Below are 26,472 nucleotides of genomic sequence, written 5' to 3'. Positions count from 1 at the left end.
AGGCGTCGCAGTGGGGGCTAACGCGCCGTCTCGGCCCCTGGCCCAAGGGCTGACGGTGCCCGTGTTCCGTCGGGATGCGGCCGCGGCCCCCGAGCCCCCCCCGCCGTGGCTCAGCGACATTTAACAACCGGGAGCCAAACGCGAGAGGCGCGACAGAAACCGCGGCCGGCAGAAAACGACGGATTTAATGGACGGCTGGGCTGCGCCACCCCCGGCGCTCGTCGCAATTAGGCCGCGGTAATTAAGGGAATCGTGTTCCAATCCCAGCGTCTGGCCAGAGGTGAAGCAGTTTGGCAGCGGCGGGGGGGGTCCCGGGGGCGTTTCCAGGTGGGTTCGGGTGGTTTGGACCCCAGCGCGGAGGAGCCGGGAGAGCCCGTCGCTGCTGCACGTCGGGTTTGGGGAGTTTTCTTAAAAAAAAACCAACCCGAGCGCGGCTGCGTGGCGTCACCCCGCTGTCACGAATCTCCCCCACCACAGAATCCCTTCAAATGACTTTTCCCTCCGTTTCTGTTTGAGGACCAAAACAGACCCGAGGCCCCAGCGGGGTCGCGCGTCACAGACAGCAAGAACCGCCCCGCGCTCCGGCGGTTGGTGCGACCGAGCTGTGTTAAAATATCAAACGTCGTCGCGGCACAGTTCAACAGCCGGGTGACTTCTCTGGGTCCGTTCTGTCACATCCGAGCAGGAGGAAGAGCCTCTCGAAGGGACAATCTTAGGAAAAATACTTTAAGTCGTGGCACAATCGCCGTAGAAGACACAAGCCGGTCGCTCGGCTCGCCAGCCTCTCCTGCCTGTCGCTTTCACGTTCCGTTTCTGGAGGTTTAATAAATTAAAAAAAAAAAAAGGGTATTTGTGTTTTCTCTCATTTCGCTTTCAAAGCCGAGTATCAAAACGACGCAAAAAGCCACCGACCAGCGAGGGCGGCGGAGGGAGCCGTTAGTCGAGGTCACCGGCTCCTTTGGAAAAGCTGTTTCAGAGCCTGAACTTTGGGCCACAAAAGGACCATCCCAGGGGGTGACACGACGCGTTCGAATTGCTCGAACCGGAGACCTTCACGTCATTCCCCCCGTCAGCCACGGACGTCCCACATCAGGCATCAGTGTGGGGACAGGGCCGCCGCCGCCGTGGCGTAGAGTCACCGCGGGACGCGGCACCTTCCCCGCGGCTCCTCCAGCCACGGATTTACCGGCAAAAGAAGAAAAAAAAAAAAGACCTTCCCCAGTTTGCTTTTGGGGGGGGGGGGACGACGACTGTGGCGTGGTTTTCAGTGCGGCAAAAACACGCGCGGTGAGACGCGTCGGATTTCAAGCGGGTTGGGAAGTTTTACAATTTGGAGAGAACAAAGCGCGGGTCTCGTCTTCCCGCCCCGACAAAGGAAAATCCGACGGCCGCGAGCGAGAGGCGGCTCAGCAGGTGGCGGCTGTCACAAAGCAAACCCTGCGCGTTCGGGCTTCTGTGCCACTGAAAAATTGAGATAATACGCTGAAGTACTTCAAGTACTTTCAATTTTCTTTCTCCTTTTTTTATTTTTTTTATTTTTTTTTTTTTCCCCCCTGTAGGGAACTCTGCTCATGTTCCTTCTTTTGTGAGCAGTGTGTGGACAACACACCTACGGCAAAAAAAATAACTGAGACGCTAACAACTTTCTGTACCACATCGTGCCTTGACGAGATGAGGAGTTCAAGCTCTGCCGTGAGCGGGAAGGCTGAGGATCCTGAGAGTACAGTTTTGCTGCTGGTTGGTGACCAAAGGAAAAAAAAAAAATAGTGCATTTCACCAAAGACAAACCTAGTAGAATTTAGCTGTGCTGCTGCCCAGAGGTGTATGCTATAAAAGAACCAGTAAAAAAATCTTGTAAATCACACACTTATATTTAATATATTGAAACAAAATAGTTAAGAATGCAGGAACTGTATACAGATTAAAAAAATATTTTTTAAACCATCTGATCTTAAAAATAGACAATAGTAGTGAAGCTTAAAATACAACCACTCGCATTAAAATGTTTCAAGCAAAACCACCTCGGTGCGTCCTGTCCCGCCGCGTGGCCGTTACGATAACGTCTCCGTGGTTAAAAAGGTTGTGTTGGTTGGAGTCACTTTCTCACAATCCAAATCTACGACAGTTTTTCCTTTGCTGGAAGAGCCCGAGCACTCCTGGTGCAAACTCTCCCTCCTCTCTGCAAGTTTCGAAGTGGATCGAGCCATCGAGCCGCTCTGGCTCCCGTTGGTTTGGGAGCAGACGTTGTTCACTTTAGTAGTTTTGTTTTTGTGGTGGTTGTTGTAGACTTTGTACTTCATGAGGAGGATGAAGATGAAAACAAGAACGGAAGCCACAATGATACCCCCAATGATGATGATCATGGTGCCTCCGAGGAACTGGGCGTGGAGGGACCGGCACTGTTTGTACTCCTCCTGGGTTGTGAACTGCACGCACCCCAGCACTCTGGTTGCGGTCAGAGAGGTCGGTCCGTCGTCATAGACAGCGAGGACACAGAGGTCGTACTCACGTCCTGCAACCAGATCAGTCAAGAAGAAGGATTTACTAGCAGCTGGGATCATCCTGGAAGAGAAAATGAGCACAGTGAACATCCGAGCCGACGGGGAGAGCTCTCGACTCTCAGCGCCGCTGCGAGGGCGCGGGCGGACCGAGCGGGACCTCGGGCGGGGATGGAGGCACCGATTTCTGCGATTTCGGGCAAAGATACCTCGATCTAGTGCTTCGATCTGCTTTCTCTTAAATCTCCAGTTTGGGCCTAAAAGGGCACGACGCGCCCTACGCGGGCTGGAACAGGGGCAGCCTTCCCAAAACCGTGAAGGAACCCAAGCAGCGTAGTCAGGGACTTAAACGGCAGAAAAGGATAAAACGAAACACTTTAAAATGTATTTTTGGTCATTCTGCGTCCACAGGAAGCACATTTTGAAGATCAAGAGAAAAAAATGCCAATTCAAACCTTTGGCCCACAGATTGACCTTATTTCCGCCTTCCAACGGCTCCGTGAGGCTCCGTGTCCCGCCGCCAGGGGAGTGGTATAATAAACCTCCTCTATCTATAAACCTCCAGAAGGTTCCCCAAACACGGGGCTGCTTCTGCTCCGTCTAGAACTGAATTTCTGTGACTATGAAAAAACCCACAAATCCACAGAAACACCGAGGAGACCCCCGGAGAGCTCCAGCCCAGCTTCCCGCAGTGCTACCACAAGCAGATCAGGTCAACACCCCTCCCGCCTCGCCAACACTTGAAAACCCTCCAGGCCCGTCCCAGCGTTCAGCTGCCCTCCGAGGAGATATTTTCACTGAATTTCTGAAATTCAGAATTTCGCTGAGATCTGAATTTCCCAAACCACGACTTGTAACCATCGCCCCAGCCTTAACTTCTACCCAGCGGCTTCACAACCTCCGCGGGATCTGGCCACGTGCTGGCCCATAGGGCTACCGAGGGGGTTTATAAACAGGGTTTGAGAGGAAACTATATAAAATTTGTTAAACTGCAGCCTCAGCCCCTCCCCGCCCTGTGAGGCTACTGGAGGAACAGGCGCCTCGTCAGCAAAGAGCGTGGGAACGGAGCGACCTCGGTGGCCGCGAGGGCGATCCCGGCCGACTGCGGGAACGGGAGGCTCTTCCCCAGAAACCTGAGGAAGAGGTTTCCAAGGAGAAACTCCCTGCGGAAGCCTGGCAACTGCTGTGACAACTGCTACGCTGCAAGATGGGGGAAAAAAAAATCCACCCAAATTAAAGCCAAGGAGTGACGAATCATGTGATCCACTGTGCTTGCAGATGTCACCGTTTTTCTGGGCTTCCGTTGGGATAAATCCTCTTTTTTCTGAGGAATGAGGAGGCGCAGAGACGCAAACGGGGTCGTTTGTCCAAGATGCCGACAGCCGCCGCCCCTGCGCTGCCTGCGGCGCCCTTGGGAGACGCCCGCGGACCCCAGCCCCTCCCCGCGGGGTCCGGGGTGCCAGGGACACCCCGAAGGGAGACGCGGAGTCCTGCGGCGCCCGCCGAGGAGAGACACAACCTCCTCCAGGCCCCCTTGGAAAGCCAGCACGGAGCTGGGGCTTCTCCATCGCACTGCGGGGAACTAATTTAAGGATTTTGGAGCAGACGCGGCGTGGCTGATCCCGAGCGCTTTTCACGCAGCAGATGCCACATCGACCTGGCACACGCCCCCCCCTGACGCCAGTGACAGCTCTGCCCTTTGAACAACCCCACTGCTGCTCCGTTTCTGAGTTTTCCTCCCAACAGGGAAAGCAAGGACACGTTATCAGCAGTTTTACACAATATATACTCTCTCAATTATCTACAGAGAAGCATCACTATTAAACACTCATCTTCTAATTTATAACACGCAGTTGCAGCTAATTAAAGTTAGATGATCACCAGCTATGAAAGATTAAACTCGGTGCTTAGGAGACTGTTGCCTTTGATGTGATGGGATCCAGCCCCTAATTGCCGAGGACATCAATCAGGCTGTTGGGAAGCACCAGGGATCGGCTGCTTCGATCCTCTGGGGCGCAAACCGAAGTTCATCCAGCCCAGCTCGCAAATACAGAATCATGTTTGGTTTTTTTTGTTTTAATTGGCTGCCCAGCAGGGAGCACCTGCCGTTCCCCTCGGGGGATTCGGAGCATCCAGGGTTATGGCGGAGAATCTGATCGCAGCCCAAAGGGAAAATTAGGAGGAATATCATCGCTCTGCCTTTACTCACGGGCACAGGTGAGCGTGCACTTGCTCACAATGACCTCCCCAGACGGAGGAGGAAACGGAGAGGTGAAGAAAAATAAAGGAGCCAAAGGAGCGACTTAAATTCTCGAGATAAAGCGAAGTCGCCATAGCAACTGCTCCTCCCGTGGTACCACTGACAGGTTTCTGCTGCATCCCGCACCGCTTCGTACTTTTCCCAGGCAGCAAAGCCACCAACTAGGCAGCGTGCTCCAGGCAGGGGGGAGCTTTCCGCCTTCTGTAAAACTCCTTTGGTGGGACTGATGCTGCCGTGCGTCCGTTGGCACCTTCCTCCGTCCAGAGGCAGATCCTGACGCGGATGTTTATGCCCCTCAGCAGAACCACGGGCTCCGAGAGGGGCCTTGGCCACGCAAAGCGCCAGCGAACGCATCGGGGCTCTCTGGTGCACGTCAACGCGCTCGACTTCCAACCTGCCAGCGTTTACGGCACGACTCGAGGCGGCGGAGTCGCTGCCCAATTACCAGCCCTCTCGCTTGAGCACAAAACTTCCTTTCAGGGTCTGTATTCGATGATTGTTCGCTGCGGGAACGGAGCGAGAACACGCGGATTTTCACCTCGGAGATGCCCGTTACACCACAGTCTATTACATCGCGTTATTTGAAAGAGCTGCTCTGTGATTTGAAGCATCGAGCGTTTTCTGGTTTTATTTCCCACCCGAGCCCTCGGTTAACAGGATCCGCGCCGAGAAAGGGGCGTGGAAACCCTGTGTTCTTCCCCATTTCTTCTGTAGGAACGAGGCCGTTCAGCCGCGGCGGTGTTTAACTCTACGGATTTATGAACAAGCTGCCACGCCAGTCGCTCATTTTTCGATACTTTGGGAAGTTTAAAACTCAGCGAGAAGGAATTGCTGCGGGTGTGTGGAGGCTGCCACGGCGGCTGACCAGCTGTTACGGCCGAGGAGGAAAAATCCCATTAAACAAATCCCACTGGTACTACTGGGATGCACCTACCAGCTCCGGCTGCTTCTCACTTCGCTTCCTTCGCTTTACTTTCTAGTGGGAGAACTCAATAAATCCCTTCAGAAACCCCAGTCACAGCTATTGAGACATCTCTGCCTCACATTTCCCTTAATTTCGCGACTTTGCAGTTCTTCCAAACAGCGATGTCACAAATGTTCTCACAGCTGACAATTAAATGAGACTTCATCTTCCAGCCAGCTCCTCACCAGCCCTGGCAGCTCCCAACACGGCATCCTCCCACCCCCTCCAGGAGACCCTTGCTTACCCTCACCGTGTCCTCCTGCTTCCTTTCGAGCTCGTAGCCATGGCAACGGGAGGATGGATGGCATCCTTCCTCTGAGAGACTCTGGGGATGGGCACTTTCACATGAGACTTCTGAAAATCCCAAGTGACATTTCTTTTTCAGGGACTTAACACAATTTTCATACACAGTTTCGGGTTGTTTTTTTTTTTTTACCAGAATTTGCTTGCAGTGGTGGGTATTTCACAGAATCTCAGAACCCCAGGTTGGAAGGGACCTCAGGGACCAGCTGGTCCAGCCTTTCTTGGCAAAAGCCCGGTCTAGACAAGCCCAGCTGTCCAGCTGAACCTTAAAACTGTCCAACGTTGGGGAACCCCCCACCTCCCTGGCGAGATTATTCCAGTGGCTGATCGTTCTCCTTGGGAAGAATTTTCCTCTCGTGTCCAGTCGGAATCTCCCCAGGAGTAACTTGCACCCACCACCCCTTGTCTTTTCCATGTGACTCCCTGCAGGAATGGCGTCTCCATCCTCTCTGCAGCCACCCTTTAAAGGCTGGAGATAAGAAATCCCAGCGCACGGCTGTCCTACACTCCTTTCCTCGGGGGCTGCTTCCTAAAGCGGTGTGTTTGAACCCAAACTCTCCGGTTTATTCCTGAAGCTCTTCCACATCATTCACCCTCCACTGGCTCCTCCAGTGCAACCAGTGGCGTAACATTAGGAAAACCATTGTCACTCGGGGTTAAGAGAAGTTACATCCTTGGGAAGCGCACAACTGTGAAACGTTAAATCCGGATCAAATGCTGGGTCCCGCTTGAAGTGTCCTTCTACCCCCCTCCAGCCAAGCACAAACTAAAGCTTATAAACAGAAAAGCAAATCATCAGAACCTTGCCCAGCCGCTGCGCAGGGGAGTGGCCGTAACCCTGAGCCGCACGCTGTCCACTGACAACGCCGAAGAGTCATTCCCGATTTTTACCAAATAAACTCCATCGGACAAACGCGTAATCCACCTAAAATACAGAAGCTAAAACGTCCCGTGCAGTGCCCAGTTCCCAGCAGGGAATTCTGTCCCCGTGTCGCTACGCCGGGGAGGAAAGGGCGCGCGCAGTGACTGGCCCGGGCTGCAGGTCTGGCAGGACACGGTACAAAGCAGAACGTTGCTTTGGGCATCTCAATATTTTTTTTTCCTCTCTTCCCCATATTTTTAAGTAAAATAACTACACTTAATCAGCATAAAAGGTAACTAAAATCTCCATCTCAATTTCCTTAAATGTTAACAACTAAGATATTGCTCATCAGCTCCACTTGGTCCATTAAACTGGACTATGAAACTTAATTATGTCTGTAAAGAGTTTCGAGATCCTCAAGAGGCAGCGCAGCAGCAGATGTATTATTAGTTTTAACAGTGCAACTCCTCAACAACGGGAGTTTAACGAGCGAAGTCGGAGGCAGCTCCTGTCTCCTCGTCCTCGCTCGCAGCCGCTGCCCGCGCCACGGCTCTGGCTGCGCGGCCAACGTCGAGCGGCGCTGCCCTTCCTCCTCCCCTCCCCTCCCTGCGGCGCGGCGGCGGGAGCGGGGCCGCGCCGGCGGCGTTACCTGTACACCAGGATGTCGTCGGCGGAGCTGTTGTACTGGATCTGGTACATGCGCATCCCGGGGAGGTGGTGCTGGGAAGGCCACTGGATGAGAGCGGAGGACGACGTCAGCTCAGCAACCACAACCGCCTTCTCCTGCTGAGCCTTGGTCTCGTTTGGGAAGCTCGACTTGGCCGAGATGAGAATATCCGAGGGGCCGGGCTCCGCGTCTTTGTCGCAGTTGGTGCTGTTGGCCAGGTTGGGGTACGGGCTCACCAGGAGCTCGACCGGAGCCGTCGACTCTCCCGCGGCGTTTGACGCAATGCAGGTGAACGTGCCCTTGTCGCTCAGAGAAGTAACCAAAATATCCAGAGTTCCGTTCTCGTAAGAAACCGTCCTGGAGGTGTTGGAGACCAGCTTCCCGTCGGGCGAGATCCAGCGGACGTAGGGGTCGGGGTCGCCGACGGCCTTGCACTTCAGAGAGACGCTCTGGCCTTCTGTCACCACCAGCTTCGGGGTTCGGTGCGTTATCATCGGCGGCTCGCAGACAAACTCCTCCTCTTTAATAGACCAGAAGTATTTGCCCATCAGCTCTGGCGGAGAGGCGCAGGTCTCCAGGTCGTCCTCCCGGGTGAGACGCCTCAGCCACACGAGTTCGCAGTTGCAGTGCAGAGGGTTCCCCCCGAAGCTGAGCACCAGGGATGACAGCGGAGACCCCTTGGACTTGGCGTACACCGGTATTCTGGAAAACAAAGGATCGGGAGGGATCTTTTTCAGCTTGTTGGAGGTCATGTCTAGGCGGGCGAGTTTGTGGAGGTTTGAGAAGATTCCCTCTGGCACAAACTCAATGAGATTATGATCCAGACTGACCGTATTGACATTAGAAAGTTTGGCAATCGTTTCCCAAGGAACGTTAACGAGATTGTTGTAGGACAGATCCAGGTCTTCGATTGTTTCAATAAAGTCATCCAACGACCCAGGAGAGATATAGTTTAACTGATTGTTACTGAGTATTAAATGCCGAAGGTTAATCAAACCCTTGAAATGATCTTCGTTGATGTAAGTCAGTCTGTTGCTATCCAAGTGCAAGGCGTGAAGGCCTTTAAGATCAAAAAATGCATAAGGCATGATTTGACTGATTGTATTCCTCGACAGCGTCAAATGAATTAGATTGGTCATATTTGCAAAATCTTTTCTCCTAAGTGTAGTGATAAAGTTATCCATTAACCTTAGTTCTGCCGTTCTCCTGTCAATACTGGGGGGCACGAAGAGGAGCCCCGTCTTCGTACAGAGAATTGTGAAGGATGGAGACAGGTTTTGGCACATGCATCTTTTGGGACACATCATGGCCTTCACGGCTGTGCTAATAACCAGTAGATAGACAACCAGCCTTTCCATCGTAAGAAAAATAACAGACCTAAAGAGAAAAAAAAAAAAAAAAAAAAGGAGAAATCCATGTAAATGTGTTTTAATTGGGCATCAGAAATAGGTTTACACTGAAGTTGTCCACCTGTGCAAACTGGAGGCGCCTTCCAACAAGCCCAAAGCCACCAGCTACCGTGAACTCGGCTGTTCTCGGGGCTGAGCGCTCCCGGGTCGCCTCGGCCCCGTCTCCCCCCGCCAGCGGCGCTGAGACCGACCGTGAGCAACAGCCCGTCCCTGCCGGGGCTCTGGGACGCGCCGCAGCGTCACCCCCCTCCCCGCGGCTCTTCCCCACCTGCAGTTGGGCTTCCACCGCTCAGACAAAGCAAGACCCGAGGCTGATACTGGGCGAGAGGGACGCCAGGGGAAGAAACACATGAAGATACAAGATTTTTTTTTAGGTTCAAAGTCCCGTCTGCGTGACTTTCTCTACACACATCCAACTGTTTGCTGGGGCTAGAACCGCGTTTCAACCTGCCTACCGTGTCCTCCGTTACTTTGTGATTACGCTCCCCTCGCTTTTTGGCCATGACAAAGTCCAACCACGTCTCTGTCTTACCCCTCGAGCTCCTCTCCTCCCCTCCTCAATCCTACCCGCACCGAGCCGCGAGCTCTTCGCAGAAACGCATGTTTTAAGGACATGCCGTTTAAGGACTTGCTGAAACTTTTGCAGCAAATAAGGAGGAGAAATACCTTCCAAGGCCTTTCTGAAAAGCAAGGCTGTGTTCAATCAGAGAAGCAGATATATATTTTTTTTTCCCCGTGCAGCACACGTAGCAGCTTCAGAGAAATAAATTCCATAATTGCACATGGGTTTGGTCAATGAAATTGTCTCTGAAATCTCGTGCCTGCCAGGTTATTTCCCACTGTACCCGAAGCGCTCGCCTGCTCCACCAAGGGGAGGTTATTTTAATTTCTACTTTACCTCCAGCTGGCTGGGAAATTGCCAAGCGCTGAGTGCGGTGACTCAGAGAACCACGAAGGCTAAAACTCAAAACTAGGTGTTTCACACCCAATTCCGAACTCCAGCTGCTCCCAAAGAGGGGTGCTGGTCTTTCTGCAGCTCTACCTCACCCCTAAGCTCCAGCACGCGGGAGGCGTTATCGCAGCTGGGTAAAGTGACAATTCCTTCATGTAGCGGTGTAAAAATAATCAAGTCGCGCCTTCGAGGACGAGCGGCGCAACGCAAGGCACGGTCCTTGGTTTAGCACGAAGTTGGGGACAGCGGCATGATCTGCTGAGTCAGCTCTCTGTAAGAGACTGCCAAAGTCGCTGTAAGTCACCAGATTCTTACACTACGTTTGTTTGTGTTTGTTTTTTTTTCCCCGCCCCCCCCCGTTGGTTTGTTTTACTTTAACGGTTTCCATGGGCTAAAGCTCCTTTACAGATCTATAAGATGCAGAATTACGGTATCGCAGTTGCAGAGCCTGGAAATGAGTTTGGTGAGATCAAATTGAAAGCTCCACAGAGGGGAAAAATAGTTATTAAAATCAACCCATCGCTTCCACAGGATTATTGCTTCAATCCAGAGAGCGTGAGGGTCCAAACCTCTTCACCAACGCTTCACTTACCGGAGGTTAATCTTTAGTTGTAGGCAATTCTGACCAATATTTTGGGAAAAAATAAATGAAAAAGAGACGAAGCAATCAAGCAAAGCCTCTGCGTGGTGAGAGCCCAGACAGCACGAGAGGCTGAGAGGACAGAGAAGGGTTTGGTGGACGCCGTGGTAGGAACCTTCTGGTACCTCCAAGGAGTTTACTGGGGAGATGGAGCCAGACTCGTCCCCGCGGCTCGGGGCGGGAGATCAGAAGACAAGGGGCAGGAATTAATACAATTAAGGTTCAAGCTGGGTACGAGTTAAAAAAACCTCCACGAAGCGGTTGTCCAGAAGGGCTGTGGGTCCCCCCTTCCGGGCCGAGGGGCCTGGACAGAGCCCCGAGCCCCGCCAGGCGCCTTCCCCCCCGCCGTGACACCCTGAGAATCCGCCGCCCTCCCGTTTCAGCCGCAGCTCCGCACGCCCCGGCCGCTGCCTGGCTGATTTTTAGGGCTTCAAATTCCAATTCTGAACGTCACTCTTTATATTTGAGAGTGTCAGTTCCACGTAGAAAATGATAAATTTTCTGTTAAGAACTGAGTGAGGGAAATAAATCCCACAGAAGAGTTTGCACAAAGCTGGTTCACTTTACACTTATTTTTTCTAATAAGCATTGTCTTGGCAATGTCTTACTCCCCAATCAGGTTTTCTCAACAGCTTGTATAATATTTAATATATTCCACTACGAGCTTTATCTTTCAAATATTTGCTTTTTTTAAGAAACCCATTTCTGCTGTCGCTCCACCCTGTGCTCCGAACCCTTCTTGCCTCTCTCAGCTCCGTCTTTTCACTCCTGCTCGCTTCAGATGATTAACGGAGGCGCAATTATCCCAACCCAGGCTGCTGTGCAATATTGCAATTCCCTTGTTTTGTCATTAGCAAATATTAATGCCATTCTAATGCATCAACTGCCATCTGGGCTGTAAGAAACCAGTATAAAACCACCCCGCTTAAACCGTTATTCTGTTAAAAAATAATTAAACGTTACTAATGTGAAACCACGGCGCTAAAATTAATGACTTCTGGAGCCAACGATGAAGGTGGCACAGTTGCTCTGACAACCTGTGGGACGGTCGCGAGGAAATTGTGACTCGTCCAGGAAAGCTGCGTGTGAGTGGATCGGGGCTGTCGCTCTGGATTCGGGTTAAAATCAGGTTTGGTGCCGTCACCTCAGAACTGCATCAGGACCACACCTGATCGTTGCAGTGGTTTGGTTTAACCCACACCAGAAGGCAGGAAAAGAAATAAATCTCATGCTTAGAAGTCTACCCACAGATCTAGGACACGGCGGGGGGGAAAAAACTCCGAACTGTCGCTTATTGACTCATTTACCATCTGCACGGCCGCGGCCTGAAGTTCAGGGTAAAAACTGGTTGAAGTAGTTGTTTAATCCCTGGGTGATAAAATCCTACAGAATAGAATAGTTCCAGTTGGAAGGGACCTACAACGGGGGGGGGCATGTTCAAGATATGTGCACAAAGAGGGTTTTTTTCCTGTTTTCCTACAGCAGAACACGGCTGGGTCACCGCTGGCTGTCGCTTGGGGTCTAAGTGCTGTTTACGGACGGGTTGTTTAAATCCAGCAGTTCCCAGCTACCGGCCTGTTCAGGTCGTTCCGTTGGAGGGAGCTCAGGTGGCCTTTGCTGTTTAAAAACAGATTTTTCAACAGCTTTAAATCGGTACCACGGCACCGAGGGTTCTTAGACTCCGCCAAACACACGCAGCGTGTGAATAACGATGCGTAGAGACGCGACTTCACCAGCTCGGAGGGAGAAATTCCGGCTTCCAAAAAAAACCGGCCCCTTGTCAAGCGCCTTTTGCGAGGGAACGGCCCCTTTTCTCAACGTTCACGTCGGCGCAACCTTGTGCCCAGCCATCCGCCTCGCTCTGTCCGTGTCTTCGGGGCTGTCGAAGGGACGTAGCTCCCTCCAGTTTTTTTTTGGTTCATTCTCCACAGAATTGGGTTCCAGACTCACACGTGGAGTGAATCTCCAACCATCCTCACTCACACCCCGACGTGTGCCACGTCCAACCCCGCCATCACCTCCGCCTTTGCCCGCTCAAAGACGTCTTTCCGCTGGTTCTGAACCTGTTTTTCTCTTATCTACACCATTTAATTGCCCGGCTCTGGCCTCAGACGGGGCCCTGGATAAAAAACCCGCAGCTGCATCAGCTTCTGCTCCTCCTCGGGTCTGGCAGAACGAGACCTGGCTCCCTACAGCACAGAAATATTGATCGACAGAGGGGGGCAAACAGATGCGCGGTATTAAAACCAGCTCATTCATACCCCACCTCTTGCACCCTCATCCCAGCCCCAGGGATTCCACCCACCCATCGCTTTTCCCTCAAACAACCCCAAATTTGATGGCCAAGCTGTTCCTGCAGAGGCTGCCCGGGCAGAGCCCACCCGAGGGGAACAGCCCCTGCCCCGAGCGCAGTGTCTGTGACCGTCACCTGCCCCCACAGCCCCGTCCTGGCACAAGACACGCGCTCGCCGAGCGCATCCGTGGAAGGGAGAAAAAAAAAAAAAAAAAGAGCTTTTTCTGGAGGGAGGTTTTATTATTACCCTTTCCTGATCCACAATTAACCACATTGGAAAAATTTAATTTACCAACAAGAAATAATGTGCTTAATTTAGTCCCGCTTGCCCCACCTGTAAATGAGCAAGAAACGCTTCCAGTAAGTGTTTAGGGCGCCTCTTGCTCATTTTCCTTCTGTGTTTTGTTTTTTTTTTTCCTTCTCCAAAGCCACTGGGAGTACCTGTCTGGATACCCTCGGGCACAGAGCAGATTAGCTGCAAATCTGGTAGCCAGCACTTCTCTGAACCCAAATCGCCATCATTAATATTAATACCAGGATTTTTTTTTTGCAGTTTTTTTTTTTTTTTTAAATCTAGTTCACAGCATAACAGGAAACCCGACCATTTAACACTAAAACCAACAAAATATCGAATACCCTTCTTCCTGGCATTGTTTCTCAGACCTGCCACCTAGGCAAGTGAACCCGTTTGCCTTTTCCTTTATCCCCAGAAGGCGGCACAAATAACACCCAGCTGTGCGCGGTCGTTGCCTGCCGCTGGGGGGGCGGTTTTATAACACACAAAAATCACATTTCCCAACCCACGCTACAGACGTGCGGAGTAAGAAAACCGGAGAGAAAAGCACAGGGATAACTTTCGTCTCCATGTTCGTTTTTGCCTCCCCTAATTCCGTCATCTATCAAGCCTGTTAGCAGACCTGAAAATAATTTTATTGGGTTTCTTGTTGGAGTTTTTTTGCTGTTGGGGTTTTTTTTGGTGGTGGTGGTCTTGTGTTGGTGTGTCCCCCCCCAAAAAACCCAACTAGTTTCTGTCCCATTTCCTAAACTTTAGTCCTTTGCTGAGGAAGGTACAGAAGGAATTACCACCAAAAGGGTAAATGCTTTATAGATTTATCGTGTGAATATCTGCACTCCCTCCCTCTCTCTTCCTCTACAGGCGCCAGAGCTCACGATGAGCTGTGCTGCCCTTTCCCCCCCCCCCCCCAAAAAAAAATCCTGAGCTGGAGCCATTTAATCTGTCGCTGAGGTAGCCAGGACACCGATGTAAATCAGGCAACAGAAATAGCGCCTGTGGGTTTTGATGAACGGCCCAAGGTCTCCTGAAGATGTATGTGATGAAAAGCAGAGAGTGAATTATATATTGATGTTTTATTTAAGGACGGAGCAGCTTCTGGTGCAGGGAGCCTGGGGGTAACGCTCCGACCGAGACCTCACCGATGAACCCGCCGTGTCTCTCGCAGCGGCCCCACTCACACACAGCTGGGGTTAGCGACTGGACAGTTCATTCTTTCCTGGAAGATCTCTTAGGAGTGACAACACCTAAGACATCGTACCCGGTGAAGTGTTTCATTACGTGTAAAAAAACCTCTCTGGCTGCACCCCGGGGAGTTCGGGGCACACCCAGCTCCACCTGCGGCTGAGCAGAACCTCCCTGGGCACTCCTGAGAATCAGAGAATTTTCCTCCAACTCCCACTTGCACAAGGACTGCTTGGGATGGTCTGACTCTTCACATCCCCTATTTGACAATAAAACTCTCTTGGAAATATCTAAAGCACGTGGTTCTGATGGGACAATGAATTTAAGATGAATGTGCGCTTTTGGATATTCTTTAATATCTTGAGATCACGAGCACCATGAAGACCAGAACAGCACCGCTCAAAAATCTTCCCTTGAGGGAAAGACATGATGGTCATAGTAGGAAAAGGCTGTGGAGTTCAGATCCCACCTTCTTACTCAGGAAGGGCAAATTAGATCCCCGATGGGACAGGCCCTTGGTCCCGTTGGGTCTGGTGGGTCAATGCCAGCAAACCCCCCCAAAAGTTTGGCGCTATTAGAAAACAGCTCCTGGTCAGAAATTCCCACCGGGAGGTGGAAGAGTTGAGGCCTTTTATCAAAGCAGAAATACTGCTCTAAGTGCCTGGAAATTCAGGAAGAGAAGCGTGATGGAAGCAGAGGACCCTTCTGCGGAAAACACCGAGCACCAACCACCAAGGAAAATTGCGGCTCTGGCTTTAAGACTCTCGTCTCCTCGAGGAGGTTGTTGGAGTTTTTATTTGAGGATAGTCTTGAACCGATTTGGCAACATACTTCACAAGGCTATAAAACCACAAGTGGCTCTTTACGACACTGAAAAGGGGAACATTTGCTGCTTAAACCGAAATAATCTCATTAAAAGGGCCTGGGTAGACCTTTTGTGGAGAGTTTCTAGACATACTTTAACCTCCGCAACATAAAACGCCATAAAATACGGCATTTACCTCCAGGTAGAGGATGGGGAGATGAGTCAAAGGCTGTCGTGTGGGACTTCACTCCGATGTGGACAGTTAATATTTGCAGGGCAGTTAATTGCCCCTCGGCTGTTTAACATCAATATTTGGATACCCAGAGAACCGCAGCCTTCCTTAACCCGCTCGCTTGAGCACAGCCCTGATTTCTAAGGTTAATTCAGCTTCTTTATCACCCCAACGATGCGCGATGCCTCCTAAAACGTTCCGAAGGGAAGGGGCTGGGATCATAAAAAATAGGAAACAGAAGCACTTTCTGTCCGCCTTCAGGCCTGCAGTGACTGAAATCACTGAGGGGGGGGTGTCTGTGTGCTGGATGCCCCGGCTTCGGCCGGGCTGCCTGCACCTGGGCGGTCAGAAGGGCTTTGCAACGTGGATGCAGAGAGAACCCACTCTATAGACTAAAATCCACCCAAAGAGGCGTCGCATCGCCTGCCGCGTGCTCCCTCGCTAAAGGACAGCTCGCTCCGGGCAGCTGTTAACGGGTGTTCTGAGAAACAGGGGCGCAACAGGGGGAGATAAAAAAAAAAAGATGAAGGAAAAAAGAGAAGGGGGGACCAAAAAAAAGGCGTGTGGACTTGTACACCTGTGGAAAACCCTCGACGTGAAGCTTCTGCCTGCGCCCGGCGACGCGGCAGCTGAACCAAACACAACCCTCAGAACTTCGGGACCAAAAAAAAAACCCAAAAAACCCCAACTCTGAGCGCTGCGTTTGCGTTTCCTACTTGTGGCTGAGTGGGAGGGAGGGGCCCAGCTCTGAGCCCTCGGTGCTGGGGGGACACGGAGCTGCTCGAGGCGGGCCAGAGGGGCCATGCGGATGCTCGGGGGGCTGGAGCACACAAACAAACAAACCCGGGGAGAACTTTGGACAAAGATTTAAAACCGAATATTCTACAGCTCGTGGCAAAAGCTTGTCTGGCTCTAGTCTGGGTTGTGAGAAGAAATTGTCCCGGCACTCGAGTTTCCTGGCACCGCTTGGCTGCTCTCGCCTGACCCCTCAAAACTGCTGGAGCAGCGTTTTCTTCCTGCGCAGCCACCCCAAAGGAATTACAGAATCACCGCTGAGAAGCTTTTCATAACTGCGCTGCGCGAGGCGATGTGTTGAGGCAGCTCTATGACGCTGTTAAAAGGAGTAACGGGTTCTCTTAAAGCAGTCTTAATGAAAGAGTGGAAACGAGCAGTGGCAGGAGGTCAAGAGAACGTCAGATGTGAGGAAGGGGGGGGAAAAAAACCCGTTAGGAATTTATTAGAGACTTTGGGTCTGAGACGGTTCTTCAAACCACAAGAACTCACCCGCTTTCTCTGCAGAACAAATGGAAAAAGGCGTTTGTTCGCTGAACCGTGCTCAGAGGACTTATTAATTGTGGGATTTTTTTGGCGCTTCAGCCTTCTGCGAGCTGCTCCAAAGGGCCAGTTCCATCGCACTAAGTCCCCTATCAGTTATTGGTCCCTTCCAGTGACGATTCATGAACTCTCGCGTCTGACACATATTTGTAAACCTCCAAAATGCCAAATAAACACCCAAACCCACCACAGGCTGCAGCAATTCCCCCCCACACACACATAATGCGGCTTCCCGAAGGCGCTTCTGCGGCCCTTCCCGAGCATGAATTCACAGAATCACAGAATCGTCTGGGTTGGAAAAGACCTTGAAGATCATCCAGTCCAACCATTGACCTAACACTGACTGTTCCCAACTTCACCAGATCCCTCAGCGCTAAGTCAACTTTACTCTTCAACCCCTCCAGGGATGGGGACTCCACCACCTCCCCAGGCAGCCCATTCCAATGCCTAAAACTGACCCTGCCCAGGCCACGGCCGCCGTGGGACTCGGTACAATTTGGGAATATATTCGGTGAAGTGAACCACCCGGAGCGGTGGGTGGGAGACTGACACCCTAAACCATCCTCTGATGGACTGAGCACAAAAAACGCTCCTTCAGCGGCGTTAAAAAACCTGGAGAATCTGAGAATAATAGAATCGTTTATTATTCTCAGTAAAAGAGTTTTAAGATGGAGCCCAGCCGCAACCCAACACCGCCCAGCTCACCCCGCGCCACGTCGCCACGTTTTGCGTCGCAGATATTATAAACTGCTGCCGAGAGAAGAGTGCCGGCTTCTCCCAGTGCCCTCCGCTGCCTCGCAGAGACTTCTCAACAAAATTCCTCTTAAAAAGTGTCCCCCGCGAGTCGTGGCCTGGAGCCGCCCCTCGCTGGGCGCGGGCCAAGCCCACGCGGGGTCCCGCTGCCACGAGCAGAAGGACGGGCGGCGGGAGCCGCTGCCGGTGACTCAGGCTGGAGCCTTCTGCGCTTTGAGTCACTGTTGAATCAACGTCGGGTTGGGTCTCCAGGTGTCGCAGCGCTGCCTTCTTAAAAACAAACCCTTACGCCTCGGCTCCTCTCGCCCGCGTTGCTGGAAGAGGGGAAAGGGGGATTTTTATGAAGCAAAACACCAAGTAGCGAAGCGTCCACCTACCACTAGATGTTCGAGACGAGGTGTTACCAACTCCACCGCTGCCACTCTTTAACCAGCCCAAAGTGTTTTACAGTTGATGACAGCTAATGACACTTATAACGAGGCTGGCAGACAATAATTTCATTACAAATCCCATGCCACCACCGTTCCCACCATTCAGAATCTAACAAGCATAAAATTGCACGCTCGGTATGTACGCAGGCAGGTATGTCATTACTCTGACAAAGAAATGATAGTATTTGTAGACAGTACGTTAACAAAAGAATAATATTCAGATGAAAATCACCTTTGGTTCAATATGAAGAAAGTGGGTTGCATAGAAAATACGTGTCTCTCTTTTTTTCTACAGAAATATTTCACTCTTCTCAAACTCCCTTTCTTCGCGGTGGCTGGGGGGAGTCGCTGAGCGATGGGTTTGGGGGGAGTCGCTGAGTGATGGGTTTGGGGGGAGCCGGTGAGTGATGGGTTTGGGGGAAGCCCCTGAGCGATGGGTTTGGGGGGAGTCGCTGAGTGATGGGTTTGGGGGGAGCCAGTGAGTGATGGGTTTGGGGGGAGTCGCTGAGTGATGGGTTTGGGGGGAGCCGCTGAGCGATGGGTCTTGGCTGTAACCCGGCCGCTCTCCTCCGTCCCGACTCTGGGCTGGGGAGCAGAGACCAACACAACATCAAGGTTTTCATTTTTTTTCCTCCTTTATTCCTTCCGTCGTTACATGGTGCAGAAGAAAACAAGTCACCCCTCGGTGGGTGCCCGGAATTTAGTCCCTAATAACAGGGAAGCTGCTTTAAACTGTTTTGGCAAGATGGTGAGTGAATGTCTTTGCTTAAAAGATATTTTTGCCCGTCAGCTGCCGGCCCGCTCGTTTGCACTGAGGAGTTAACGGGAACATTCAGATGCATCGGAACAATTCATTTGTTGCTGGCACTGACAGGGGTAAGCTTGAGAAAAATCAGTCTGCTGGGATGGAAACACTCTTCTGGAATCCACTAAATTGTGCTTTATCAGCCCGTCTCTGTGGCGCATCACCGAAAGCCATTTTGTGAGCCACCGGGGAGTCTCCTGCTGACGCTGGCAGGGATCCTTCCTCGCTCTCCCTCGCAACTGCTGGTTCATCTCCGGAGAACACGCAGCTGCCTTTATCTCTGACACATCTGGGCGTTCCCACAGCAGCAGCACCTGGAGGGAACAACGGTCCCGGGCTGCGAAGGGCATCGGGGAACCGCGACGCACGTTCCTGCGAGCGTCACGGCACACCTCGCCTCGGGGCAGTGCTGAGGCACGGCCAGAGGACCGCTGGGTTTGAACCGCTCAACAGCTTTTCTGTTCGAGGAAAACCACGCCAGGATTTCGTTACCAAAGCAGCATCCCAAATCCCAACTCGTTTGGGAGCCCCGCGAGCTCTGCTGCCACCACGCAGAGACAATCCACCGTCTGCAGGGACAGAGCGACCGAGGAGCCCGAGGATTGGGCTCTGCTCTTGCCACACAAGCGTTCAGGTTTTATTCAGGATTTCGCCACCACCTCTACCTTCCGCCCTGCTGCTGGGACTTAAATCCACAGCAGAGCTGCGGGGAGAAAAAAAAACCCAACAAGCGCCAGTCTCAGTCGTGCGCTGCACAAAGTAATGAAACTGTATCACAAAGAGACGCGTTCTCGCCCAGCACGCGGCGGTTTCCAGAGAGACTTATAAACCTCTCGTCATCAGGATTAATGACTTTTTCTTTTTAAAACTGCAATTGTTGAGAACAATTGTGCACAACTTACTGTGTGCTCCTTTCCTCTCGGCTCACAATTTCTTTTATTAGCTCGAAGCAGGATCTCTCTCTACCGCCTTCCCTGATTAATGCAGAAAATCAGAAAGCCACAGGTGCCGTGAAATCAGGAGTTTGTGGGAAAAACCTCCTGGCTGAGCACACTTGTCAGGGGATGCCAGCTCCACCGGCACGGCGAGAAGAAACAAGCCCATCGCAAACACACACACACGGCAGATGTCGAGCTGGCGCTTCCTGCGCCTTACCCCGAGGGCCAAAGTCACACTTTTAGAAGTGAAAGGTGTTCCCGAGCCTTTGTGACAATTCCTGACTCGGCTGCTCTCTCCTCGATGGCCAAACGGTTTCACTTCCCAGCCCAAAAGCGCAGAGGGTCGGCGAATCGCTTCCAGTGATCGTTCACCCAAACACACCCGCTCCCCCCTTCACCTCCCCCCAGCCCCTTCGGGTCGCTGCATCCCCCCAGGCCCGGCAGCGGCGGAGGGTTTCCCATTGTTGAAGCTACGGACACCACTCGTCATCCAGGGGGGATTATTAATCAGTCCGGGCTACACATGGACCTACCCAACAGGCTCTACCATCATCCTTAATTTGCCTTAATAACTGGGAGGATGTTCAAGCAGCATTTCTGTGCTGCGGATATAAAACTCTTCCAGCAAGGCAAGGAGATGCGGAGCAGCAATTTGATCCAGCTGCAGCTTGCTGGGTCTATATTCTAAGCCGACACGCTAGTTCGAAAAATTCATGGAGATAATTAACAGACTCTTCACATACAGCCCCAAGATCTCCAAGCTGATGTGCCACCACACGGTGGTGTGCATGAGTTTTAGTCCAGCTCACCCGGCGTTTGTCACTGGCCAGAGCGGGCTGGAAGGCTGATCCGCCGCCTTGGAAGGACAAAAAGGAAGGCAAAAGTTAATCTAGACTGACATTTTTATTCAAAACACAAAAGATGCAGCAGGCTGGGGAAAGAAAAGGAACCAGCGTGGTGACCTTTGTAGATAAAGGATTCAGAAGTGTTGGAGGGAGGGGAAAAAAAAAATAATCAAGCTCCTCAAAGGTTGTGGCAAACTGAGCATCAAAAGTTACCGCCGTTTGCTTCAGAAATAAATGTGACATATTTAATTAGACAATAATCTGCTTAAAAGGCTGCTCTGCCCTTTTTCAAATGCGAGTGACCCCTCTGCCACAACAGAGACGATCCTTCCGCATCGCAGCGGATTCCCGACCACTAAAGCGTCCCTCAGATACGACGCGGAGTTCAGCTTCGCCGCGGAAGAACAGAATTAAGAGTCGTTTTGTTGCTGAGGGGTTGGGGTTTTTTTTTTGCGATCTTCCTCTACAGGAAAACTGGAGTGCTCTGGCAAGGCGGACGGACGGACGTTGGGGCAGATTTTGGTTGTGGGGTTTTTGTTTGTTTGTTCTTGAATTGGGTTTGTTTTGTTTTGAATTGGATGATAAAACGACGCAACGTCTTCTTGCTGCCGGGGTGCGCGACACCCACGGCGGGAGCTGTCGGCGAGGGCAGACGATTTACGAGGGCCAATTAACTCTGGTTTTGTAGCTTATCTTGACTTCTGCGGGAGGGAACGGCAGCTTCTCCACCACGAGGTAGTTTGTCTTTATGACCCAAACAATAATAAACCAGCAAAAAGGCTCCATTTCAGAACAGGGCTAAGGAATACCGACGGAAACACCCTCGCTCCGACACCGCGATCTCCACCCCGAGCGGGAGCACAGGGGGGATCCCAGCAGTTAATTAATCACCCACCATCTACCACGGCTGCTGCTGCAGAGCTCTGGTGTAGCTGAAAGGAATTTTTTTTTTTAAATTTTTTTTTTTTTTCCACCAGAGAAATTCCTTAAGTGACAGCGCTTGGAGACAGAGTATTTTTAGAAATGCGGAGTGTGCTGCTGAGCATCTCCAGTGAATGTTTAATCAGCGCTCAGGGAGCCTGGCGGGATGCGGGTTACAAATGTTTGTATCCCAATATAGCTTTATTGTCTTAATTTTTTTAAAAATACACCATATTTCTTCTCTTTATCTGAGGTCAAGCCTGTGACTAGAAAAAGAGGAGGAGAGCGCCTCTTACTTAACACCCCCAGGTTACGTCATGCCTCACCTGATTCTTCTAGAAATTCGCTGTAGGTGCAGCCGTCAACGGGGCGCATCAGTAAGTGCAGCAAAAGAAACGCTTTATTCCACTTAAATTGGAACAGATAGTCCACGCCGCCAAAAAAATCCACAACATTAAAAAAACAACAGCACACAACAATTTCCAACACTAAGAACTTACCTCATTCAAGAGGAAAATGAGCTGCTGCTTCAGGGCAAGAGCGAGCGCCACTATAAATATTGGATAAGGGTCTCGCCGCCCTCATTCTCCCCAAAGCCTCTACAGTATGTGAATTAATATTCAAAATGGAAGATATTTGGAACTGTCCAGCACGCAAAGACCACACAAGCACCAGAAAGTTCTGATTTTTCCCCCCAGCGTCTGGCAAGCGAAGGGGAGCCCAGCTCCACACCCATCGCTCAGCACAAGGCCCCCACGCGCCGGGCGTGACCGGCGTTGGGTGGGAAACGCTTTTTTTGCCTCGGTGTAACCCAGAGCGGGTTGTCACACCTCTCCGCCACTAAACACGCTCCTCCGGGGCTCTCGTGGTGTTGGTAAATTCTCTCCCTTTCCCCATAAATATTTTATTTAACTGCCAAGGTCTGTCTTTATGCAAGGGAAGGATCGGCTATGCCTGAACCACTGCTGACATCCTCAGACCCTCATCCCTCTCCATACGCACCCAGCGGCGGCTCACCCGATCCCACCACCCGCTGCCTGACTCTGCTCAGCCCCTCGGCCTTCTCCAGGGAGATGTTCCACCTCTCCTCACTATATTCCGCGTGGACACGAGCAGGATCTCGGCTCAGGATAGACATCGGCCTGTCAGAGCGGGGCCAGAGGAGGCCACAAAGATGCTCCGGGGGCTGGAGCACCCCTGTGAGCACAGGCTGAGAGGGTTGGGGGGGTTCAGCTGGAGAAGAGAAGGCTCTGGGGAGACCTCAGAGGGGCCTTTCAACACTTCAACTTCTAAAAAAGATGGGGACAGGCTTTTGAGTAGGGCCTGTAGCGATAAGACAAGGGGTAATGGTTTCAAAACTACAAAAAGGGGAGATTCAGATATGAGGAAGAAATTTTTGACTCTGAGGATGGTGAGACACTGGCACAGGTTGCCCAGAGCGGTGGCCGATGCCCCATCCCTGGAAACACTCAAGGCCAGGTTGGGCTCTGAGCAACCCGATGGAGTTGAAGACGTCCCTGCTTGCTGCGAGGGAAGGGTTGGTGACCTTGAAGGGTCCCCTCCACCCCAAACTATTCGATGATCTACTGCATAAACCAAGGTAACACACCCCAAGCGCCCAAGCAGAACGCTAAGGAAATAAAATTAATACAGATCTCCCAGACCACGCACCCCAGAGCTCATAAACCAGCTCCAGATGCCAGGCTATCCACAGGCCTCATTCCCATTAGCGGGAATTATTTATCCTGCCTGTACAAAACCCACATTACACTGACGACATTTCAAACTAAGCAGCACACGGACATTTCCCTCAAGGATCTATCAAACCCAGCACCTGAGAAACGCCGGCGCCTCTCTGGTCCGCAGCTCAGCGTCCCAGCAGGGATCAGGCAGGAGCAGAACGTTCTGCTCAGTAGCAAAACCGGACCCAAAACCTCCCAAATCCAGGAGGACTGGCCCAGTTAAAATGCCACACCTATTTAACAGAAGTTAAATCACGCTGGAGATTTCTGTGAAGTTGTTTTCCAATGAAGCAGTGGCCCTCAGGAGGGGAATTCCCTTGTTTAGCTGCAATTCTGTGCAAACGAGCCTGTCCCTTCCCCCTCCCCTCGAGTGACCAGGTGAGCGCACACCCGGACCCGACGGCGACTCGGATTTTGGGGACTATTCCCTGCGTGTAACAGTTCTCTCCCACCTTTCCAGTTGTTCTTCCTCCCCGCTCCCCGTGGAGCCATTCCAAAAAAACAGAGCTCGCCCCTCTGCTTTATTTATTTTCACATCATGTGTCTCGGTAGGGCAACATAAAAAAATATAAAAAAGCCATAAAAAAGTGCCCTAAGAGTTATGAACTGTGAAGTTGATTATTCGATGTTTGCCGAGTGCTGCTTTTAAAACCAGTACTAAGAGAGGGCCCAAGCAATGAGGTTTTAGTGCTCGTTGAAGGTAACAAACCCTTCCCCTTGCCCCCAGCAGACAGAGCCGTTTCCCTTATTACAGCACAGCAAGACGGACACACTTTTATTTACAGACCCTGGAAGTTGTTTTCCCGCTGCCTCGTTGCGTCCGGTGTAAGTCTGGTGATTTAGTACGTGATTTTGTTAGTTTTATGCTACTAGAGAAATGAAGAGTTCTCCAGAACACAGGTGTGCCAGAAACATTAAGAAAAACGCCAATATCTCTTCATTATGGGGCAGAGGCGGTGGAAATCTTGGTTCTAGACATCTACAGTCTGTTCATGAGCAAAAACCTGTGAGGTGAGGCCGTCAGGAGCAGGGCGAGCAGGAAAAGCGATGGGCAAATACAATCCCATCCCCTACAGGTGCAGAGTCAGGGCCTGCAGATCTTCCAGGGCTCGCTGGAATACGGGGCTGAATTGGTCCTTTCTCTTTTTTTTGGGGTGTCCAGACAACCAAAACGCTGCCGAGAGGCAAAGAGGAAATTCCATCCTAAAAACCAGCCGAGAGCCTCCCGCAACGGCTTCGCGCCGGGGATCTCGTGCCCTTGCTTTGGTTTAGAGTTTTACCAGCTGGGCGAGTTCGACGCGAGGTTAATTAGTGCCAGGGGGTCGCTGCTGGGGTCACCGCCACGGGGGCACGAGGAGTCACAGTTCTGAACCTGCTGTTGGCCCTACTCCAGCTCCCCGGCACTGAACGGCCGCGATATGTTTTTTTTAATCGCAATGTAACTTTGACATTTTACCGCGAAGCGGCCGCAGGAAGGGTTATCGCGAGTCAACAGCTAGATGGCAACATAAACCAGAGGCGCGGGGAAACGCTGAGGAATTTCAAAACCTCTTAAAAAAACCCCCACCTGTCGGTCTCCAAGCTCCTGACTCATCTGAACAGGGTGAAGGTTCAGCTCAGGCCTTGCCCAAGGTCTGATCAGAAGTTTAATCGCCTTCCTGAGGAAGGCAGCGAGCGGCCGCGGGTGGGCTGAGCTGGGAACAGCAGAATTTAAAGCCCAAGCTTCAGAACAAGTCCCGAGTGGGACAATATGGAAGAGGATGCCTTAAGCAGATCAGCTCCTCCGCGCCTACGTTGGGCACGACTAAGGGGAGTTTTGGTTGTGGCAAGGGTGAAGGTGCTGGAGCCCCACGCCGCGGGATCGCAGGAGCCGTCGGGGAGGGGAGCGTGTTGCGCCCAGCTGAGCTGGCTGGAGCTTCACCTTCCCACCAGCAGCAGTTCGGAAATTATATTTGTTCATCATTTTCAAACCTATGGAGCCCCTAATAAATCACCTGGGCTTCACAGTTTGAACAAGGCGGCTCGTTAAGTCAGCAGGAAATCTGCAGCTCGCAGCATTTCCCGACCTGCTTGTAAACAAGCTAAAAATGCAAAAAAATGCAAAAAAATGCAAGTCACCTTCCAGAAAACGGCGGCCGTCTCTGAGATCGCGTTCAGAGGGAGAGAATTCTTCTGTGACCAACAGAATGGACCTGATCCTCAGGAATCCCAAGACCGCAGACAAATCACCGGCACGTTCTCTGTGCTAATTCTCAAAAGGTTGATTTCATTTTGGTGTTTGCTGCCAATATTTGGTCTGTGCTGCCCACAACGCCCGTCAGTTTGGGTGGGACTCACCAAAAGGCTGCAAACGCTGTCGCTAGGCTTGGAGCGGCTCTGCAGGTCCAAAGGATTCGGACTCTGATTCTATTAGAAGGATTAAAACGAAGCAAGAAGACTCACACAAAACAAATCCTTTGACTGCCAGCAAGAGAAGTGAAATGTTTCAGATGAAGAGTTCATAAGAGCTTGAGCAAAATGTACTGGGTTTGAGGTTCACAGCAAGACAAGATTACAGAGGAATTAAGCAGCACTAAAGGTGATTTCCTTTCCAAAACTCATGCTCAAATCCAGAGATACTCCGCACTAACGCATCGCCCTTTGTGAGCACCATAAAAGATTTAATAAACCTACAGAATTAAGGGGCTTTCGAACCAAAATAACAATTTCCTTCCAAAACTCTCCGACACAGCAACTCAAGCACACAAAGAAGAGTCAGAATCCGGAGAACGTCTGAAATAGCGTTAACGGTCGGCACCTAACAAAGCTTCTCCTAAACGCTGCGCAGGCTCAGCGCTCCTTGGGCGCCTGGTCCTCAGAGCTACGGCCTGTGGAAGCCCCGCCAGGACAGATCTCGAAGCCACCGGATTTCATGGTCTTCCCCGTCTTCTACTTTGGTAAGCAGGTTGTAAACCAGAGGAAAACGTCTGCTGCCGAACTAGGTGATGCCGAGAAGCGAGGATAAAAACAGGGGACAGCTGAAGAAAGAAGAACCCAAACTTTTCATATTAGGAACCTGAGTCTTCCACATCTAGCAGGTTTCTCCAGGATCTCTGAAGACAAGATCTTCTTGTTGTATGAGGAGCGGCTGAGGGAACTGGGGTTGTTTAGTCTAGAGAAGAGGAGGGTGAGGGGAGACCTCATCGCCCTTTACAGCTACCTGAAAGGAGGGTGCAGAGAGCTGGGGATGAGCCTCTTGAACCAAGTAACAAGTGATAGGACAAGAGGGAATGGCCTCAAATTGCGCCAGGGAAGGTTTAGACTAGATATTAGGAAGCATTTCTTTCCAGAACAGGTAGTC

General features: G+C 51.6%; 1 protein-coding gene across 4 annotated transcripts in view; it reads right to left on the bottom strand.

The window, feature by feature from the left end:
- Window positions 1-1,852: 1,852 nt before the first annotated feature.
- Window positions 1,853-26,472, bottom strand: part of LRFN3 (leucine rich repeat and fibronectin type III domain containing 3) — a 42,335-nt gene continuing 17,715 nt past the window's right edge. For 2 of the 4 annotated variants that reach the window (XM_074857386.1, XM_074857387.1), the window contains exons 2-3: window positions 7,537-8,931; window positions 1,853-2,562 (exon numbers count right to left, since the gene is read on the bottom strand). In XM_074857386.1, coding sequence (XP_074713487.1) covers window positions 2,052-2,562; window positions 7,537-8,912 — 1,887 coding nt within the window. In that variant the 5' untranslated portion in view covers window positions 8,913-8,931 and the 3' untranslated portion in view covers window positions 1,853-2,051. Of the gene's footprint in view, window positions 2,563-7,536; window positions 8,932-25,250; window positions 25,284-26,472 lie in introns of those variants that run through there. The other 2 variants (XM_074857388.1, XM_074857389.1) reach the window with 2 other exon arrangements.

The sequence above is a fragment of the Strix uralensis genome, unplaced genomic scaffold, assembly GCF_047716275.1.
Source record: "Strix uralensis isolate ZFMK-TIS-50842 unplaced genomic scaffold, bStrUra1 scaffold_131, whole genome shotgun sequence".
NCBI lineage: Eukaryota > Metazoa > Chordata > Aves > Strigiformes > Strigidae > Strix > Strix uralensis.
The sequence above is the reverse complement of the archived record's forward strand: the minus strand, read 5'-3'. Positions and strand labels throughout refer to the sequence as shown.